General features: G+C 48.4%; 1 protein-coding gene across 1 annotated transcript; it reads left to right on the top strand.

The window, feature by feature from the left end:
* The first annotated feature begins 207 nt into the window (after positions 1 to 207).
* LOC125080017 (uncharacterized) lies at positions 208 to 20,863 on the top strand. The gene is made up of 4 exons (XM_047693796.1): positions 208 to 266; positions 2,859 to 3,073; positions 17,305 to 17,588; positions 19,992 to 20,863. The coding sequence occupies exons 2-4, from the start codon at positions 2,948 to 2,950 to the stop codon at positions 20,089 to 20,091; spliced, it is 510 nt and encodes a 169-aa protein (XP_047549752.1). The 5' UTR covers positions 208 to 266; positions 2,859 to 2,947; the 3' UTR covers positions 20,092 to 20,863.
* Positions 20,864 to 21,213: the final 350 nt, after the last annotated feature.

The following is a 21,213-nucleotide window of genomic DNA, read 5'->3' as shown; positions in this document are numbered from 1 at the left end:
GCCAATCGTTGAGAAGAAACCGCAGGAAACATCGAACACTCATTGGTCCGTTTGAACCGCGCCCAAATGTATTTACTCTCTCCAAAGGGAAGAACGGAGACAGATTGAAATCCCCGCCCCTTTGAGGCGGCGATTGGTCAGTTGACGCGCAGAAGCCGACTAGGCCCTCCTCCTAGCCCCGCCCCAAACAGAGCAGGAGTTTGGACTGGGCCAAATGCCAGTGCTGTTCTTTCTCCTGGCTCCGGGTCGGGTCGTGAACTTTTTAGGTGAGAGTCTCAGGTTACTGCCTCTGAGCTGGGCTCCGGGATTGCACCGCCTCCACACCCTCCGCAGACTTCTGTCTATCCATTCGTCCTCCTCCGTTCATTCATTTAGTCTATTATTTATTGAGTTACTGCAGATACGTTGGGGATACAAAAAATGTTTCAGAGGGTGTGCCCTCACGCCGGTCACAAGGGGAAGCACATTGTCACAGGGGATTCCCAAGATGCTGTTCCAGACTGTTTCCTTCAGCGTCATCAGCTTTTCTCGGCATCTTCAAGAGATTATCTCATTGTCATTATGACAAGGAGCCCGCAGACCAGAAATAGCTCACCCTCCTTCACTAGTCCCTATTAATTTGTTTACTTGAACATTCTAGTTCCATATCTACCCCTGGGTGGCTCTAGATTCCTCAATAAGCTATCTTTTCCTTCAATATTCAAAATATATTTGAGACCCCATCCCAAATCTGCTGGGAAACCTGGTGTTCTCTACTAATGCCAAGGATACCTGAGGATCTCATCCTTCCCCCTTTGTTTCAATTAACCCCTTGCTTCAATGCTTCATTTCCATCCTGGCCTGGACTCCCCGACTTTGCCCACCTAATCCCAAATGCTGCCTTAATCCCTCACCCCCCAATGCCCCACTGATACGAAGCTGAGTTATGCAGCAAGCCTTTAATGAGCTGTGGCGGTCCCACCAGGGGTGACAGCACAGTGCAGAGCAAGGACTGCAATTTCTTTCTTTCTTTCTTTCTTTCTTTCTTTCTTTCTTTCTTCTTTTCTTTTCTTTCTTTCTTTTTAACTTTATTTATTTGACAGACAGAGATCACAAGTAATCAGAGCAGCAGGCAGAGAGAGAGGGGGAAGCAGGCTCCTTGCTGAGCAGAGATCCCAATGTGGGGCTTGATCCCAGGACCCTGAGATCATGACCTGAGCCAAAGGCAGAGGCTTAAACCACTGAGCCACCCAGGTGCCCCAAGGACTGCAGTTTCTAAAACTCTACTGGTTTTGCCCCAGCCTCTCTCTCACACCTGTCAGGCCCCAACTTAATATTTTCTCTGAGATGTGTTTTTCCTTCCTCTTCCTCTTCCTCTTGGGTTTTCCCCTCCCTTTCTGTAGCCATCAGACTCCCAACTTCCTATTTTGTTATATGATTTTACAGTATACTCTGTCTCTACCCCCAAGCCAAGCTAAGCTCTAACCACAAAATGCTAATCTCTCTAAACAAAGGAGAATAATGTAAGGATTTGTATTAGCCTCCTGCTCAGGGCATGGTCTGTTTCCGTTATTGATGCTGATGCTTTTATTGTCCAACTGTGCCTTTTCCCCCAGTTTCAAATCTTGGCGAATACACCCACCTCTCATTCAAGATATTTGATCTCCCCACCTGGAACCTGTTCTATTCAGAAATGTTAGCTGTTCAGTGAACACCTCCTGGGTTCCTAGTCTGTCTTCCTGTAGCACCTCCTGTCAGTGGCCACTTCCTCCCCCCGGGGTCCCTGGACATTACCCTCTCCTGTATCCTTTCATGGCCCCTCTCTACTCCCTATATGACGATTTCTGAATCTGTGCCTTCAGCCCAGCTCTTGAAAAGTTTAGGTTGCAACCATTTCCTGGACACAGCGCCTGGATATCGCACTGGTGCTTCAAATTCAGCATGTCCGGGGCACCTGGGTGGCTCAGTCAGTTAAACGTCTGCGTTGGGCTGGGATCGTGATCTCAGGTCCTGGGATTGAAACTCTCGTGGGGCTCCCTGCTCCGTGGGGAAAATGCTTCTCCCTCTCCCTCTGCCTGCGGCCACTGCACCCCCCGCCACTTGTGCTTTCTCTCTGTTAAATAAATATGTAAGAATCTTTAAAAAAATTTTTTTTTAGAAAACAAACCAACTCCACATGTCCAAAATCAAACTCAGAAAACTTGCTGTGCCTACACTGTGTGCAGTTAACCAGCCAGCTTTCCACAGCAAGAAAGATCTTCTTGAAATGGGCAGGATCTTCTAAAATAGTATTTCTATTAGTTTGAGACCAGAACTTCCCCTCTGAGTGATCTGAGACTCACCAAAGCCACTTTGAATGAGCTATAAGTTTGACATCCAGCCACTCAGCTATGGGCAGGCAGAGGTGATGTGGGGCCACAATTCTTGTGACAAATGATTTGCTGTCTTACAAAATGCTCTTCATTCTTTTTTTTTTTAGATTTTTTTTTTAAATTTATTTATTTGACAGACAGATCACAAGTAGGCAGAGAGGCAGGCAGAGAGAGAGGAGGAAGCAGGCTCCCAGCTGAGCAGAGAGCCCCACATGCGGGGCTCAATCCCAAGACCCTGGGATCATGACCTGAGCCGAAGGCAGAGGCTTTAACCCACTGAGCCACCCAGGCACCCCAATGCTCTTCATTCTTAAGCTGAAAAGGACATGTGAACACAATGCAAAAGAAGCACTGGGGATGACACCCCCCTTTGAAAAAGCCAACATACTTCCCCATGTAGCAGGATTATAAACCAACCATTCCCCTTGAGTTGACCATGGAAATGGGGGTTGGCCTTGAAGTCAAGTGGTATCGCTACTAACTTGATAACATGTCTTTCTCCTCCAGGACTGTGTTTCAGATAAGAGCCTTTTCAAACCCACAGTTGCCAAAGCGGGGGTCATCATCTATTCGGAGGCTGGAGAGAGAAGACGAGAATGTTGATGGAAAAGAGCCGACACCAAATGAACGTAAGGAAGGAGTTCAAGTTGCTTACTAGTGTGAGTTGCAGTGATGGAGAAGAGGGTCTGCAGCCAGTTCCTAAGAAAACCGAATGCCTAGAGGTACTCTCTATCCTTGCAGAATTTTATAATGGAATTTGGAATGAGGAGTGGGGGGAACCAAAGTTTTCCAGCACCGGCCCCCAGGTTTCTGCTTTCTGCTGTGGTGCTAAGTTAGGGATTTTGTTTTGCTCAGTGAGAGATGCTCACAGGGACAATAAAAGGGGCTTTTAGAGATGGGGGTCAAACCATGAAAGCACGTCTGAATCAGGGGTCTTGCTTGTGGTATTATGTGTACTTTCCCCCTCCCCGCTGGTGTCCCATCAAGCACTCAGTATAATCTATATTACCTCTATGGTTTTTAGAGATGGATTTTTTTCTCTTTTTCATCTAATCTTGCTTTTGACTGACACACATCATCTTACAGCGTCCCAAAGTCAAAACTATGTTAAAAGGTACATTCGTAGGTTTGTTTTCATTCTGCCCCTGTTTGCCCAGTTCCCTCCCAGCACCAGCTAAGGGCTCTGCAGATCACCAACGTATCAAAAAATGTTTTCCTTGTCACTGGCCTGGTCAAACTCATAACCCTAAACATCGGCTCAGCTGATGATGCCGTTCACGCCCAGAAAAGCCCTCTTCTGCATCTCATAATGTCCTGAAGACATGAGGTGAGTGTATACAAATGCCACAGACAAAACTCCTGAATTTTCATGTAAGGGAGGGTTTGAGTAGCTGTAGTGCTTGCATAAGAAATACATTTATTACCTAGTCAAATCCTCTTGCTTTTCTTCTTGTTCTAATTTATGGTTCCAGAAGTACTCAGAAAATAATGCACTAGCTGAGGAACATTTGTAATATTAAATCAGATTTTTTAAAATGTGTATATATGTAATCTACATGAAACACATACTTTTTTAATGGGTTTTAGCTCTGTTTTGACATAAGGAAAGGACTGAAAAAAAAAAGCACCCCATAATTTTAGGCATTGATTTAAGACATTGTTGGGGGTGGGACGCCTTGGTGGGTCAGTCGGTTAAGCATCTTTTTTTTTTTAAGATTTTATTTATTTATTTGACAGAGATCACAAGTAGGCAGAGAGGCAGTCAGAGAGGGAGGGGTGGGAGGAAGCATGCCCCCTGCTGAGCAGAGAGCCCATGCGGCTCTCAATCCCAGGACCCTGGGATCGTGACCTGAGGGATCATGACCTGAGCTAAAGGCAGAGGCTTTAACCCACTGAGTCACGCAGGTGCCCATCTGACTCTTGATCTCAGCTCAGGTCTTGATCTCAGGGTCATGAGTTCAAGCCCCATGTTGGGCTCCATGCTGGGTGTGAAACCTACTTAATTAAAAAAAAAAAAAGCGTTGTTGAGGGCAGTCAATGATGACAAGACTATCATGGTTAACAAAGGTAAGGGGGAATAAGGTCATTTTTTGGACCAAAAATCCAGAAGCATTTTTGTGCCGTGGCACATAGTTGAACTCGTTACTAGACCTCAGCTCAGTTTGTGCTGACATGGTGGCATTCAGAACAATAGAAAGATCATATACACTGTTTTCTGTATCTGCCCAAAGAGGAAACATCTTGGAAAGACACACATCACATTTGGCCTTCCTCCCTCTCTGGGACACACGATGGGAATGCCGGCTAGGTGCTGTTAAAACAGTAGATTTAATGTAGATGAGATATCAAAAGAGCTTGAAGAGTTAAGCAAAACAACAGAAGATTCTCAAATAAAGAGAAAATTATGGTCTCGTGGAAAATGAAATGACTCTTCAATAGGCACTATTTGCAGACATCTGAGATGGGCTGTTGCATAATATTAAAAATACTGAGGGACACCTGGGTGGCTCCATCAGGCGTCCAACTCTTGATTTTGACTCAGGTCTGATCTCAGGGTGCTGAGATCAAGTCCGGCTTTGTGCTGGGCATGGAGCCTGCTTAAGATTCTCAGTCTCAGGGTGCCTGGGTGGCTCAGTGGGTTAAAGCCTTTGCCTTCGGCTCAGGTCATGATCCCAGGGTCCTGGGATCGAGCCCCGCATAGGGCTCTCTGCTCAGCGGGGAGTCGGCTTCCTCTTCTCCCCTGCCCCTCCCCTTGCTTGTGTTCTCTCTCGCTCTCTCTCTCTCAAAATCGTGAAAAAAAATAATATTCTACTCTCTGGATGTACTTCCCCGTTTATCCATTGTACTGCTAAAGGACATCTCAGTTGCTGTGAGTTTTAGCAGGAATGAATAAAGCTGCTGTGCACATCCGTGCACATGTTTTTGCGCAGACAGAATTTTTCAGCTCATTTGGGTAAATACCAAGGAGAACGATTGCTTGATCATACAGTAAAGAGTATGTTTCGTTTTGTAAGAAATCGCCAACTGTTTTCCAAAGTGAGCGCACCATTCTGCATTCCCATCCGCCGTGAATGAGAGTTCCTGTCACTCTCCATCCTCACCAGCATCTGGTGTGTTTGGTGTTCAGAAATTTAGCCATTAGAAATGGATGTGTAGGAGCGTCTCACTGCTGCTTTAATTAGCAATTCCCCAATGACAAATGATGTTGATATCTTTTCATATGGGTATTTGCTATCTGTATTTCTTGCTTTTTTAAAGATTTTACTTATTTAGTTAATTAGTTATTTATTTAGAGAGAGCGAGCAGTGCGAGGGGCAGAGGGAGAGGAAGAGAATCTCAAGCAAACTCCGTGCTGAGCACGGAGCCCAGTGTGAAGCTCGATCCCCTGACCCCAAAGACCGTGACCTGAGCTGAAACCAGGAGTCAGATGCTTAAGCCACTGAGCTAACCAGGAGCCCCTAGATACTAGTTCTTTATTAGATATGTGTTTTGCAAATATTTTCTCCCTGTCTGTCGCTTGTCTTCAGTCTCTCAACAGTGTCTTCCACAAAACAGAAGTTTTTAATTTTAACAAAGTCCGACTTACCAATTTTTTTCTTTCATGGGTCATGCTACAAAGTCATGCCAAACGCAAGATCACTTTGATTCTCTCCTATGCCATCTAGAAGTTTTATAGTTTAACATTTTACACTTAGGTCTATGAGATTAATTTTTGTGAACCATGGGAGGTTTGTGTCTAGATTAATTCTTTTGCATGTAACTATGTAGTAGTTGTTTTACTTCTTGAGAGATTAAATAACTTCTTTTAAATTCTCAAATTTAAAAGACTTTAAGACTTTCAAAGACTTAAAACTTTCTAAAGCTAAAGAAGCTACATTCTAATAAACTTGTCAGGGAAAAAACTTGACAGAACACTCTGTTAGCAAGGTTTTGGGGACGCAGGCACTCCGGTACATTGCTGGTGGGAAAGCAGAATGTCACCCACCAGTGGGGAGGGGTTTGGCATCATTACCTACAATATCTACATGTGCATTGTTACAAAGCTACAGTAATCAAGACCGCGTAGTAATGGCGTAAAACGGACATTTGCAGAGACCAATAGAGAGCCCAGAAATAAACTCTGACATACTTGCTCATGTGATCTTCAGCAGGAGTGCTCAGACCACTCAGTAGGGAAAGGACAGTCTCTCCAACAAATGGTCTTGGGAAAACTGGATGCAAAAGCATGAGTTTAGACTCTTATCTTACACCATCTTCAAAAATTAACTCAAAATGGAATAAAAACCTACATATAAGTCCCGAACCTATGACATTCCTAGGAGAAAGCATAGAGGAAAAGTTTCATGACATTGGACTTGGCAGTGACTTCTTGAAGCTGACACCAAAAGCATAAGCAATAAAAAAAAATTGGCCAAATTGGACACATTGTACCGGAGGCTCTTGTGTCTCAAGCAGCATGATCAACAGAGTAGCAAGGACAGTCTCCAGAGTGGGGGGAAGTACTTGCAGGTCACATATCTAATGAGGGTAGGTGTCTGGAGAGCTCCTACCACTCAACAGCGGGTAATCACATGGGGGAGGGGTTCATGCGCAAGACCAGAATGGACATGTCTCCAAAGATGATGTGCATTTGGCCAGCAGACAAATGGGGGGCAGCTTGGCATCTCTGGTCATCAGAGAGGTACTAGTAGGGCTGAGGTGGGATATCATCTTGTTCCTAGTGGGATGGCTCCTAGCAAGACAACAGAAAATAGCCAGTGTTGGCAAGGATGTGGAGAGGTTGGAGTCCTTGGGCATTATTGGTGGGACCGTGGAGTGGTGCAACATTATAGAAAACAGTATGGATTTTCCTCAACAAATTAAAAATAGAAACATCATACAATTCCGCAACCCCACTTCTAGGAATTTATGCAGGGTCTCAAAGAGATATTTGCACACCCATGTTCATAGGAGCGCTACTCACAAGAGCCGAGAGGTAGAAGCAAGCCAAATGTCTGGTGATGCATAAATGTACAAATTGTGGTCTACACGTCCAATGGAATATTGTTCAACCAGAGAAACAAATGAAATTCTGATACATGCTACAGCAGGAATGAAACGTGAGATCGTTATGCCAAGTGAAAGAAGCCAGTCGCGGGGCGCCTGGGTGGCTCAGTGGGTTAAAGCCTCTGCCTTCGGCTCAGGTCATGATCTCAGGGTCCGGAGATCGAGCCCCGCATCGGGCTCTCTGCTCAGCGGTGAGCCTGCTTCCTCCTCTCTCTGCCTGCCTCTCTGCCTACTTGTGATTTCTCTCTCTCTGTCAAATAAATAAATAAAATCTTAAAAAAAAAAAAAGAAGCCAGTCGCAAAAAGATGAATACTGTGTGATCCCACTTATACCTATATAAATTTCTAGAAGCAGAAAGTAGAATAGTGATCGCTGATGTCTAAGGGAAAGAGGGAAAGGAGGAGTTTTTGTTTAATGGATATAAATCTTCAGTTTTTTAAGATTAAAAAAAAGTTCTGGAGATCTATTTCACAAAGAATATATTTACCACAGTAACAAGGAGCATATCCAATGCCCAGATTTTGGTTTCTAACTACCATTTCTTACTACCATTCCCCACTAAAAAGAATTTCACAATGGGAAAATGGTTGATTACAGGACTGGGGCAGGGAAGGTACAAGGTAAACTGGGTGTGCCAGAAAGAAAATAGTGCCAAAAATTATGGTGTATGGGGGAGAGATGTCAAAGAGCACAAGAGCCTGCTCAAAGGTGGCCAAATCTGGGCTAATGTCAGCCTCAAAGTAAATAAGAACAGTAAAGGCATAAAACCCATGGAATACAGTAGGAATCCATTAGTCTAAACTAGTAAGACAAACCAGTAAATGAGAAAGGAGAGCTCCTCTTTATGGTACGGTGCTCCCCCGTATACAGGGAGGGAGGCTGGAGGTAGAAAATCACCATTTCAAAACTATCATAGTGAAAACTGAAAACCGTTCAGGCCAAAACCATCGAGGGAGACTACCGTACACGCTCCTTGTGTAGTTCTCTGGCCTGGGTGCACCACCATAACTGAAGCACAAGGACGCATCAGGCAAATCCAGATAATGGGACAGACAGAGCCTGGGGAACCATCACAGATGAAAGGAGAACTGAGCACTAAATGCAATGGAGAGTTCTGGATAGTGTCCCACGCTGGAGCCGAGACACGGTGGCTACAAGGGACATTATTAGGACGCTTGCCAAACTGGAATATGGACCGTAGAGTAGACATGTCTTGCAGCGACTTGAATCTTTTAAAGTGTATAACTGTTTCATGGTTATATAAAAGAATAGCCTTCTTGGGGCACCTCGCTGGCTCAGTCGGAGGAGTGTGCGACTCTTAATCTCAAGGTCGTGAGTTCGAGCCCCCATGAGAGGGTGTAGAGATTATTAAAAAAAATAAATAAACTTGGGGCACCTGGGTGGCTCAGTGGGTTAAAGCCTCTGCCTTCGGCTCAGGTCATAATCCCAGGGTGCTGGGATCGAGCCCCACATTAGGCTCTCTGCTCAGCAGGGAGCCTACTTCCTCCTCTCTCTCTTCCTGCCTCTCTGCCTACTTGTGATCTCTGTCAAATAAATAAATAAAAAATAAACTTAAAAAAAGAGTGAGAGGGGTGCCTGGGTGGCTCAGTCATTAGGCGTCTGCCTTCTGCTCGGGTCATGATCCCAGGGTCCTGGAATCGAGCCTCACATCGGGCTCCCTGCTCACTGGGGAGCCTGCTTCTCCCTCTCCCACTCCCTCTGCTTGTGTTCCCTTTCTAGCTGTGTCTCTATCAAATAAATAAATAAAATCTTAAAAAAAAAAGAGAGAGAGAGAGAATAGCCTTCTTAAGAAATACTGAGGGGGCGCCTGGGTGGCTCAGTGGGTTAAGCCTCTGCCTTCAGCACAGGTCGTGATCTCAGGGTCCTGGGATCGAGCCCCACACCAGGCTCTCTGCTCAGCAGGGAGCCTGCTTCCCCCTCTCTCTCTGGCTGCCTCTCTCCCTACTTGTGATCTCTCTCTCTGTCAAATCAATTTTAAAAAAAGGAAATACTGAGGTAGTAAGGGACCTAGAAGCATGATGTATGCAATCTACTCTCATGATTCATAAGAAAAATAATTATACATACACACACATATACCAAATAAAATTTCTGGGGGCTGGGTGGCTGGCTCAGTCAGGAAAGCATGCAACCCTTGATCTCCAGGCTGTAACTTAGAGCCCCACATTGGGTGTAGAGATTACTACAAAAAATATGAATTTTAATTTGGAGAGAGACTAAAAGAGCAACAAATGTGGTAACATGTTAATAATACGTGGCACTAAATAAAGGGTATAAGAGAAAAAAAATAAAGGGTATAAGAGGATTCTTTGCTATTTGGGGCCCCTCGCTGGCTCAGTGGGTTAAAGCCTCTGCCTTTGGCTCAGGTCATGATCCCAGGGTCCTGGGATCGAGCCCCTCATCGGGCTCTCTGCTTCCTCCTCTCTCTCTCTCTGCCTGCCTCTCTGCGTACTTGTGATCTCTGTCTGCCAAAAAAATAAATAAAATATATTTTTTTTAAAAAAAGAGGATTCTCGGGGCTGCCTGGGTGGCTCAGTGGGTTGAGCTTCTGCCTTCAGCTCAGGTCCTGATCTCAGGGTTCTGGGATCAAGTCCCGCATTGGGCTCTCTGCTGGGCGGGGAGCCTGCTTCCTCCTCTCTGTCTCTCTCTCTACTTGTGATCTCTCTCTCTGTCAAATAAATAAAATCTTTAAAAAAAAAAAGAGGATTCTCTGCTATTTGCAAATTTTTCAATGTTTGACATCATTTCAAAATAGAATTAAATGTATACATATGGAAACTAAAACAAGGAAATAAAAATGTTTGCATGACCATAAAGAAAAAGATGCACATGCAAATATTCCCCCAAACCAACGTCTTATACAGAGACTATCTTCTGGCCACAATCAAGTCACAATCTCAACTGAAGAGAGATTTGAAGAAATGTAGCAACAGCCTGCTTTTCAGAGTTTTCTTTATAAGGTCTCAGCCTTGAAGACTTTTTGTAAAAGTAAAACCACCACCACCCAGGGAACAGTCAGTGGTCCTGTGATACCATCCTATGGGGACAGATGTATCTATGCTTGCGAACATAGCATGACGTATAGAGTTATTGGCCCGTGTCGCCGCACTCCCTGCTACAGTGAGCTTCCTCCAAAGTGTCCCCTGCCTGGCTGAGCAGCACCCTTTGTATCGCTGAGAGCCACCTGTCTTGGTTAGATGGCTCTGGGCTAGATTCTCACCGGACACCCCACCATTAGCGGGCGCGCGGGGTCCAGGGGCCTAAAGAAGACAGCGATGATGAGGTTGACCCTATTGCTGAGTTTAGGTTTGTGCCTAGTGATAAATGAGCACTGGAGACAATGCTCCCGAAATGCGAATGCCAGGCTTCGCATCCTGACCCTGAGGACAAAGACGGAGAACACAGGAACAAGGGTGGGGGACATCTCTCCATTTTATACCTGGGAAGAAGGGTTAAGAAGGCCAAGCCACGTGGGAGAGACTAGAAGGAAAACTTTCTCAGTCTGTGAGCAGCCAGTACTACATGGCTGAAGTCCAGACAGAAGGTTCGAGAAGAGGGTATGAAGATGAGATGAAGGCAGACACCACACCAACAGCTGCTGGACAGTTGAGGGTACAGATGATGATCACTGAGCATGCTCGATGCGGCCGTGGGACCTGCTCATAACTAGGAAGGAACGTGATGCGTCTTCTCCTGTGGCGTGGGTGTTGATGAAAGTCTCATTCCTTCTCCAGAATTTACCTGAACCGGTTCTTGAGGTAGACTGTACTGAGACAAAAAGTTGCCACCTGCAGAAGAAACTAGGACCTTTATTAACAAAGATGAATTAACTTAACCAAGAAGGTACTTGTAGCTTATCACCTAACCCCAAGCTCTCTGTGTATAGGTCCCCTCTGAGCAGCCCCATAGTTCCTGTCCTCTACTCCCCGTACTTTCCATGACCTGGCAGGCGGACATGGTGAGAAGCACAGGTGCTCGAAGGCCTAGGTAGACTGGATGGGAAGGAGGGAGGCTGCTCCCAAGATACAGGCTTTCAGAGCCTAAGGATCCCTTTCCCCTTAAGATCCTGGCCTCTGCTCATTCTTCACAGGGGTAAGGGTCTTTTTTACTAATCTGGGACCCAGGTTACGTCATTCAGGCATCGTCAGGGAGCCTCTTGGGAAGCATCCTAGCCACATGAAATACCTCTAACGCAGATGTTTCTGACGAGCTTTTACTTCTTTCACCGTGTTCCAGCAGTCAATACCTCTTAGGATATATCCTTTAATTTCTAACCTCTTAGGTCAGTGTCCATAACAACAAGTGAAATTACAGTGAAGTCCTCAAAGTACTTCAGTGATAATTGTTTTATCTTTGTAATAGTTTAACAATCTAGGTCTTCTTTTTAAAAAAAACGGTAATGGAGGCGCCTGGGTGGCTCAGTGGGTTGGGACTTTGCCTTCGGCTCAGGTCATGATCTCAGGGTCCTGGGATCGAGCCCCGCATCGGGCTCTCTGCACAGTGGGGGGCCTGCTTCCCACCACCCCCCCCCGGCCTCTGCCTGCCTCTCTGCCTACTTGTGATCTCTGTCTGTCCAATAAATAAAGAAAAAAATCTTTAAAAAAAAATGTATAGAGTTACCAAATCACCATGTTGTACACAATGTAATGTGTTGCAATGTTATTTGATCAGCTAGGATCAAATAAAAATTTTTAAAATAAAATTCTGAGGTGTCTGAGTGGCTCAGTGGGTTAAGCATCTGCCTTTGGCTCGGGTTATGACCCCAGGGTTCTGGAATTAGAGGCCCTCATCAGGCTCCCTGCTCAGGGAGGAGCCTGCTTCTCCCTCTGCCCCTACCCCTGCTTGTGCTTTCTCACTCTCACTCTCCCTCAAATAAATAAATAAATAAACTCTTTAAAAAAATAAAATATAATTCTGAGGGAAAAATTCTTTAAAAACATTAAAAGAGTAAAACAAGAAACACCAAGTGGACCTGGATATTGCTTTAAGAGATGGTGAAAATTGCAATATAAATGATAAAGATTAGTATGATGAAAAAATACTTTAAACATTTTCTGGGATAAAATATTTATCATATGTAATGTCTAATGTCTGAACATGATAAAAGTTTATGGTCCAATTCTGAATCAAAGCACATTTTTTTTAAGATTTTATTTATTTATTGACAGACAGAGATCACAAGTAGGCAGAGAGGCAGGCAGAGAGAGAGAGAGGGAAGCAGGCTCCCTGCTGAGCAGAGAGCCCGATGCGGGACTCGATCCCAGGACCCTGAGATCATGACCTGAGCCGAAGGCAGCGGCTTAACCCACTGAGCCACCCAGGCGCCCCAAAGCACATTTTTTAAAAGATTTTATTTATTTATTGACAGACAGAGATCACAAGCAGGCAGAGAGGCAGGTGGGGGTGGGTGGGGGGTGGAAGCAGGCTCCCCGCTGAGCAGAGAGCCTGATGCAGGGTGCGAGCCCAGGACCCCGGGATCATGACCTGAGCCAATGGCAGAGGCTTTAACTCACTGAGCCATCCAGGCGCCCCAAAGCATATATTTTTTTTTAAGATTTTTTTATTTGAGAAAGAGTGCACCCACACACACAAGTGGGGGAAGGGGCAGAGAGAGAGAGAGACAGACAGAGAGAGAAGAAGATTCCCCACTGAGCACACAGCCCCATGTGGGACTCCATCTAAGGACCCTGAGATCATAACCTGAGCCAAAACCGAGAGTCAGAGGCTTAACTGACTGAGCCACCCAGAACCCCCTCAAAACACTGGTTTAAAAATACTAGGAATAATTTCAGTTAGGAGCAAAGTTTCTCTAAATTTGAATGAATTTTTTAAATATCTAAGAACAAGAATAATTCAAGAAAGGTTGATTAATTGAGCATAACTAGCAACAGAATATGCACAGTGAGAAAAACTTTTATCATAACAGCACAATTAGGGATTTTGCCAAAATTAAGGCAAGAAAAATTAATGTAATCAAACACATAATAATTTATGAATTGTATATGACCGTATTATTCTATCCAAACATTGCTGGCCCATCATGAGAATACCCAGGCATGTGCAATAATAATTAAGTTAATTTATGGGACGCCTGGCTGGCTCAGTCGGTGGAGTATGTGATTCTTGATCTCGGGGTTGTAAGTTCGAGCTCGGCATTGGGTGTAGAGATTACTTAAACATAAAATCTTTAAAAATTAAGTTAATTTTCCTTGGGCATTAATTTTCCTTGGGCATTTTGACTTAAAGTCATACAAAGCCATCACTTTACATATTTTTTAAAAGATTTTATTTGCCCCTATTTATATGCCCCTATTTTTTTTTTTTTATGGTGTCGTTACAAAGTGTATTTGTCAAGGTAAGGGGTTAAAGCATATTTAACTGTCAGCTTTCAAATAACTCACATATTTCAATATAGGATACGTGAGCCCTCGTTTGTGCTCTGACCAGGCCCCACAAATACTGGGGTTAGGACCCTTCTTCCATCTCTCTGTATAGTTAACTATTTTTACTGGTTTTGATCCTTTTAATGTTTCTATTTGAAAGTAAGAAATAGGGGTGCCTGGGTGGTTCAATGGGTTAAAGCCTCTGCCTTTAGCTCAGGTCATGATCCCAGGGTCCTGGGATAGAGCCCTGCATCGGGCTCTCTGCTCCGCAGGGAGCCTGCCTCCACCTCTCTCTCTGCCTGCCTCTCTGCCTACTTGTGGTCTCCATCTGTCAAATAAATAAATAAAATCTTAAAAAAAAAAAAAAAAAGAAAGAAAAGGGCGCCTGGGTGGCTCAGTGGGTTAAGCCGCTGCCTTCGGCTCAGGTCATGATCTCAGGGTCCTGGGATCAAGTCCCGCATCGGGCTCTCTGCTCTGCAGGGAGCCTGCTTCTTCCTCTCTCTCTGCCTGCCTCTCTGCCTACTTGTGGTCTCTGTCTGTCAAATAAATAAATAAAATCTTAAAAAAAAAAAAAGAAAAGAAAAGCATTTGTTTTAAAAAAAGAAAAAGAAAGTAAGAAATATAGGTGTGTAGTATATAAAATGTTCATCCACTCTTACAGAAAAGGTAGCATTCTGCGTATAGTGTTCTCTAACTAGATTTTTAATTTAAAATGATGTTCTGGCCATCACTCTATTATCAGAGAGCTTAACCGACTGAGTAACCCAGGTGCCCCCACAGTTACCTATTATTATCATGAAAATGAGGCTGTGGGGGGGTGCCTGGGTGGCTCTCTCGTTAAGCATTAAGCGTCTGGCTCAGGTCATGATCCCAGGGTTCTGGGATCAAGCCCCACATCAGGCTCTCTGCTCAGCAGGGAGCCTGCTTCTCCCTCTCTCTCTGCTTGTGTTCCCTCTCTGGCTGTGTCTTTCTGTGTTAAATAAATAAATAAAATCTTTTAAAAAAAGAAAAGAAAAGAAAACAAAGCTAGGTTTCCACTCATCCAGGCAGCTGTCTGGGACCATGTCAAGCTGGGTTCAGTAACTGGTATATGTGCATATTTGCACCCTCGTATTTGACACTTGTATTCAAATTGTTTTCTCACTAGAGTCCAAGTTCCTCAAGAACACTAACCTTGTCTCAGTTGCCATCCTGCTTCCAGCTCCACCTTAGTACCCGATACCCAACATCCAAGCTCAGAACGATGAGACAGAAGAGGGAACCACCACCATGCCCTTGTCCATCACATCATACCCTCTCTGTCCACATGTCGTCTCTATTTCTTTCCACTACTGTTATCACTCAGGATGAACTGGAATGTGGCCCAAGAGTCTGGCTTCTCCAACTCAACAGTCCTGCTTCTCCGTCCTCCATCCTCCCACCCACTCATAAAATGAGGGAGCAATTCAAACTAGGGGCACCAGAGGGCACCGTCAGGCAAAGAAGAAAGAGAGAAACGGTCTAATCCTGGGTTCCAATGGCATCACATCATCTGCCATTGCTCAAGAACCTGCAGTGGCTTCCGATTGCCTGTTTTAAGAGCCAGTTCCTCCCCTATGACCTAACTCCAGCTCATCCACCCAGGCTGTCACATGCACGCACCCTCTACCCTGCTGAATTTCTAGTTAGCCACATAACACTCTCTATTGAGTGCCTCTTTCTTCAGCTTCATCCCTCTCTGTTTGCATAAGGCTGGTGCCACAGGTGGATTTGTGGCTAGAACTGTCCTCAAGGCACTCCAAACAAACACGCAGTGGAAGCGAAAGCAGTGGGCTTGGTGTGCCAGTGTGCTCGCAAGCAAGCCACGTTGCCTAGCCTCCCCTCCAGCCAGATGGCTCCTACAAGAAATCCTGCCATTGTCATTGTAAATGCCTCTTTCTTCAGCTTCATCCTCTCTCTTTGCTCGTGCCGCTTGTCCTGCCTGGAATGACGGATCCTCACTGCTCCCTCTCGAAACCTTCCTTTTCACGAAAGCTTCCCCACTTGCAGAAAGACTTTCCTAGTTAGTGCAGGCAGAGGTCCCGATGGATGCTCCCGTTACTGATTCCCTCTTGCGTTTCCTGTTTATAAGATGTGATTCAGTGCTCGTCTATCCCCTACTTTCATTTCCGTTATATGTTTACTCAGTTCAGCTGTGAATTGTTACAGGTACATGCACTGGGTTTCGGACTTAGAGCTATCTCGCTTCAAAGTTCAGTTCCTCGAGGTGATCAGAAAGTTCTGGAACTGGGCAGTCATGATGGTTGCACACTGTGAATGGACTTAATGCCACTGAGTCGCCACTTAAAATGGTGAAGAGAGTGCATTTTATGGTGTGTGTATTTTACCACAGCAAATATTTATGGGGGGCAACTGCGTGCTTCTGTTGGGCAACCAACTTCTGATTTTGGCTCAGGTTGTGACGTCAGGGTTGTGAGACTGAGTCCCACGTCAGGCTCCACGCTCAGCGCAGTCTACTTGGGATTCTCGTGCTCCCTCTCCCTCTGCCCCTTCCCCCACTCCCCCCCCCACAATAAATAATAAGTCAATTTTTTTTTAAAGGGGGAAATACGTAGTTTCATCCCTCACAGGCTGTATGACTTTAGACCATGTCACTCTTTGTTCTTCAGTTTCTTCATTTGGGGGGCAAAGATCCAGATAAATATTGGCGATGAAAAGGATCCGGATGTGAAAAGTCTAAGTTGTAAAGGCCTGTACCGATGGCAGATCTGTCCCCTCTGAACAGTCCTTGGTTCAGTCACTTGCCCAAGATCAGCTAGCGAAGTGGCTGGGCTGTCTGGAAGCCAGCGCTGTCACGGGGGGTTGCAGTCGGCTGTCTGAGAGCAGAGCCCAAAAAGCGCTGTGAGTGCACCAGGGAGGCGAAGGGAAGGTGCCAGGGTCTTACCAGTGTGGGCTTTTTCCTGACTCCAAATTCCATATTCTTGCCACCAGAAGCCCCAGCTACAGGGATGTGGTACAGGGAGGCCCAGAGCAGGCCCCAGGCTTGCCTCCCTTCTGTCTTTCGTCCTCCCTCCCTGCCTCCAAGGTGAGCTATAGCAACTACAGGTCCCCTCCCCGGGCGCTTAGAGCTCTGTGTGGAAAGGAAAACAATGCAGAAGTGGCCCTCAGGGAGGAGAGGGCCAGGAGCCCCTAGGTGATGAGCCTGGGTTCCTCTTAGGCCTCTCTGCAGTGGAGGAGCTGGCCTTTCCTCAGGGACAACTCCAAGTCAGACTTAAACAGCTCTCTGGGGACATTCTGGGTGGTGGTATTTTGGGGAGCGGATGTGAACTTCCCTGAGGGGGAGTGGTGTGGGCTCTGGCATCCTGCTCCTGTGCCCTCTCCCCCACCCCACCAACGTGCTCCCTTCTCCAAATTTAGGGTTGGAGGAGGAAGTGGCCAGGCCCTCAGAAGCCAGACAACTGAGATCCAGGATTGGGGGGCGGGGGTTCATTAGGCTAACAGAAGCCCCCACTCCTGTCCACAGGCTGAAATCCTGGCTGGAGGGTCCTACTCTTTTCTGGATCAGAGGTCGCTCTGCGCCCAGGCAGCGGCCCCCAGGGACTCCCAGTGCAGCCGTGGCTCTCTCCCCAACACCAGCCCCCCCCCATTCTCCCTCCCCCTCCTGCTTTCCAGAAGGGGGGCCAGTGGACTGAATCACGGCTGCCGGCCGCGCTGGGAAAGGCCTGGAGACAGATCCCGGGCTTCCGGAGAGCCCCAGGGCCCCGCCGAGCCCCTCCCCGGCCCGCAGCAGCCGCCTGAGCATTTAAGGTAATGTTTGGGTTGGTGCGAGCGGCGCCGGATGCCCCGCCCACCGCGGCCCCCGCTGGGCGAGACCCCGCGATCAGGGCTCCTGGGACTCCCGGCGGAATCCCCCGCCCCAGGCTGAGGTCTGGGTGCTGGAGGACGGCTAACGTGGAGAGGCGCCTGGGGTCGGAGGGGACAAGAAGGACAGCCCCCATTCTGAGGCCTTAGCAGGGTTGGGGACTAGGATGTAAGGGTGGTCCTCTCCCTCTGGCTTAAGGGTCCCTAGTGCCCAGAAAGAGTCCCTACGCATCCACATCCTCTTTCTCCTTCTCTCCCCCCACCCCCGGGCAGAGAAGGGGCTGAGAAGAGAGGCCATTAGCTCCCAGGGGAGTCGCTGGAATGCTGGGAGCCTGGGAACAGGCCCCGCTGTCCCTGGGAAAGCCAGACTGTGGGAATCCCACCCACAGCCCCCTCCCCAGGATGGACCACCGGATACCAGAGACCCAGCTCCCCCCCCAGGGGGCTTTGTGACAGTGGAACCACCCCCCCAACCCCCACTGGACCCCACAGTTCAGTAGGCCAGCTGTGACGAGGAGTCCCCTCCTCCATCCCGGGCTGGCCGGCTACTCCAACATAATTCTTGCCATTGTGCCACTCAGCCCCTCCCCGCCCCCCTTCTCTGGACCCCTGTACAATGGGCCCTTTGCCGCCTCCAGTACTTAGGGTGGAGATGAACTCACTCAAGGTTTTTCCAAGTTTAAAAATAGCCCCTCCCACCCCCCCCCTCAAGTCACTCTCCTCCTCTTCCCCTGTGTTTCTGGGGCGCACCTCAGTCCATGCTGCACCTCCTTCCTCCTGCCCTGGGTCAGGTGCAAAGGGCATGGTGAGACAGCGTCCGGCCAGGATAGGGGCTGCTTCCCCCCATTCAATCTCTTCCCCCACATCTTCCAACCCAGCCCCCCAGTATCCGGTTTCCTGGCCTGATGATGCCCTCCACAACAATTGCCCCCCACCCTCCTCCCACCCTGTTTTCCACAGCTCCTCCCACGTCAGACCCCCATTCTGGAAAGCTTCTCTCCCCTCTCCTCCAAAGACTCAAACTGATCTCTATTTTCTGGCCAGGCCAGGGGGTTCCCCAGCCTCCTTAATTGCCAAGGTTGCTGGGCCTCCCCCCTCCACCCTCTGTTCCTTCCTCACTGCAGCTGCAACGTCTTTATTAGCTTCCTTCCTCCGCCCAGCTCAGCACGCCTTTCTCGTATCTTCCTCCTGGTCAAGCCCCTGGGCCAGAGGGGTGTGGGAGGCCACCGTGCCCACTATGCTGGAGCTGAGAGAGGATCTAAGGGAGGACTCCTAGGTTAGAACCTGGCCCCAGGGGCCCCTGGGGGCAGACCCATCCTTTTCTTTTTACCTCCCCCTCCACGGTGGCTGGGGCTGCTCTCTTCCCACTTTTCCTCACACCCAAATGAAAGCCCCACCACCCTGAAGACCAAAACCATGGCCACCAGCCCACCCAGCCTCAGTTTCTCTGCCTGTGATCAGGGACGCTACACAGAGGACATGCCACACAGGGGTCCCCTTATCTCTGTGTACGATGGGTCTACCACGGGGGTGGAGGAAAGCAGCCTTCCTACCCCTTCTTTCTTTCTTTTTTTTTTTTTTTTAAGATTTTATTTATTTACTTGACAGACAGAGATCACAAGTAGGCAGAAAGACAGGCAGAGAGAGAGGAGGAAGCAGGCTGGTCGCTGAGCAGCGAGCCCAATGCGGGGCTCGATCCCAGAACCCTGGGATCATGACCTGAGCCGAAGGCAGAGGCTTAACCCACTGAGCCACCCAGGCACCCCCTACCCCTTCTTTCTGGAGAGAAACAGACAAAGAATTAGGACTCTGCCCAGGATCTCTCCTTCTCATCTTGGCCTACATCCGGGCAACACTGCTTCCAACCCAGCCCGGGTGCCAGAGTCTCTGCTGCAGGGAGGCCCATCTCTACCCCCAGAACCACCCCGCTTCAGCTGGGTCGCAGTCCTGTCCCTGAAAGTTGTTCCTCTGCTGCCTTTCTCTTCCAGGCTACTGCTGCCGCCTGTCTTCTGGTATCTTCAAGGAACCAGTGGGCTGATACTCTCCACCAGCTTCTGTTCCCTCTACCCATTCTCCTGCCCTCACTGCCCTTTCCTCCTTCTTCCAGACCCCTCTGAATCCTCTCCAAAGTCCTGATCTCTCTTTGGTTTGGAATCCCAAAAGTGCTTCCCTCAGGAAGCCGTCCTCCCAAGCTGCCTGCCCCCAGACCTCCACTGCCCACTAGCTGGCAGGCCCGTGTCTCCCCAGGCTCCGGGCTTCCTGAAAGGACAGTCCTCAGGCTTGCTTGGTGGGGCCACACTGGGAGAGGATGTCACCCCGGGCTCTAACCTCATTTCCCCTTCACCGCAGAGACAGCTCCTCCGCCCCCACCTGGCTGAAGACAAATTCCGAACTGACTGTCCTTGGTGGCTCGCTGGCTTTGTTTCCAGGCGGAGAGGAGAATGATTAGTTAATGGTGTTAAGTGAAGGGAAGAGAGTGGGGGCAGGGAAGCAGAGCTCCATGCCCAGCTCTGGCTGGCCAGGGCACACAGCATCCTTCAGCCATTCCTACTCTTGCGCCTGTAGACAAACAAACTCCTCCATTCCACTCTGGGCCCTGGGCCAGTCCATACGTTCCCTCTGGGGGTTGGGGAGCCATGGTCCTTTCCCTGCAGGCTCCGGGCTCCAGGTCCCTGCCCTGGCCGGCTTGGCATTGCCTCTGGCTGGAGACTGACGGAGAGAGAGGAGGGGTCAGCAAGGTTCAGATGTGGTTTGCCAGTCATCTCTGCGTCATCAAAATACCACCCCAGAGCCTTCTCTCAAGTCACCTGCCCGTCTCCGTGTCCAGCGTTTGCTGCCTCACGCTGCTCCTCCCCCATCCCACAGAAAGGCTGCCCTGCCAGGAGACAGGCCTCCACCCCAAATCCAGACCTCTATTTGACCCTCCTGCTGAAGGAGCCGCCGCAGATGTGATGCTGGGGTCTCTGAGAGGCAAGAGCCCATCCCACTCCCCAGGGTTCAAGAGGCCAGAAGACCCAGGTTTGGGAAGAGGGGGAGCTTGCTGTGCAGAGCGGTGCCTGCAACCAGCTCCAATCCCCCCTCCCTGCTTCCACCCCCAGCTGCTGAGCCACCATCACCAGTGGGGGGGACACGGGGTGTGAGGGGAGCCCTGATGCAGGGGGTCCTCTCAACCATCTGGACAGCAACAGGTTTTCAGGGGCCAAGCCGGAGACCTCACACCCGTTTACCCTTCCTTCCCCCTCTTTTCTTCATTCAGGTGAGAGGAGACTGAGTCCCCGCTAGGGTCATGGAGTGAAGAGGGCAAAAACAGGATTTGCAAGGTCTGGACGTGGAAAAGTGTGAAAACCCTGGGCCTGTGAATTCAACCCCTTCCCTCTCTGGCTACTTGGGACTTGAGGGAGCTGGGGTTTGCGGGAGCACCCGTAAGGCACCACCTGCACTCCCCACGACAGGTACCTCTGGGTCTGTGGGGTTCTTCCCTCAAAGCTGCCGGCACTGCGAGGCTGGGGGTGTGCGAGCCTTGGGGACAGTGCCAGCCCGGCGGCAGCCGCAGTGGTGCAATCGTTCTCGG

Source organism: Lutra lutra, chromosome 10 (genome assembly GCF_902655055.1).
Source record: "Lutra lutra chromosome 10, mLutLut1.2, whole genome shotgun sequence".
NCBI classification, from domain to species: Eukaryota; Metazoa; Chordata; class Mammalia; order Carnivora; family Mustelidae; genus Lutra; species Lutra lutra.
The sequence above is the reverse complement of the archived record's forward strand: the minus strand, read 5'-3'. Positions and strand labels throughout refer to the sequence as shown.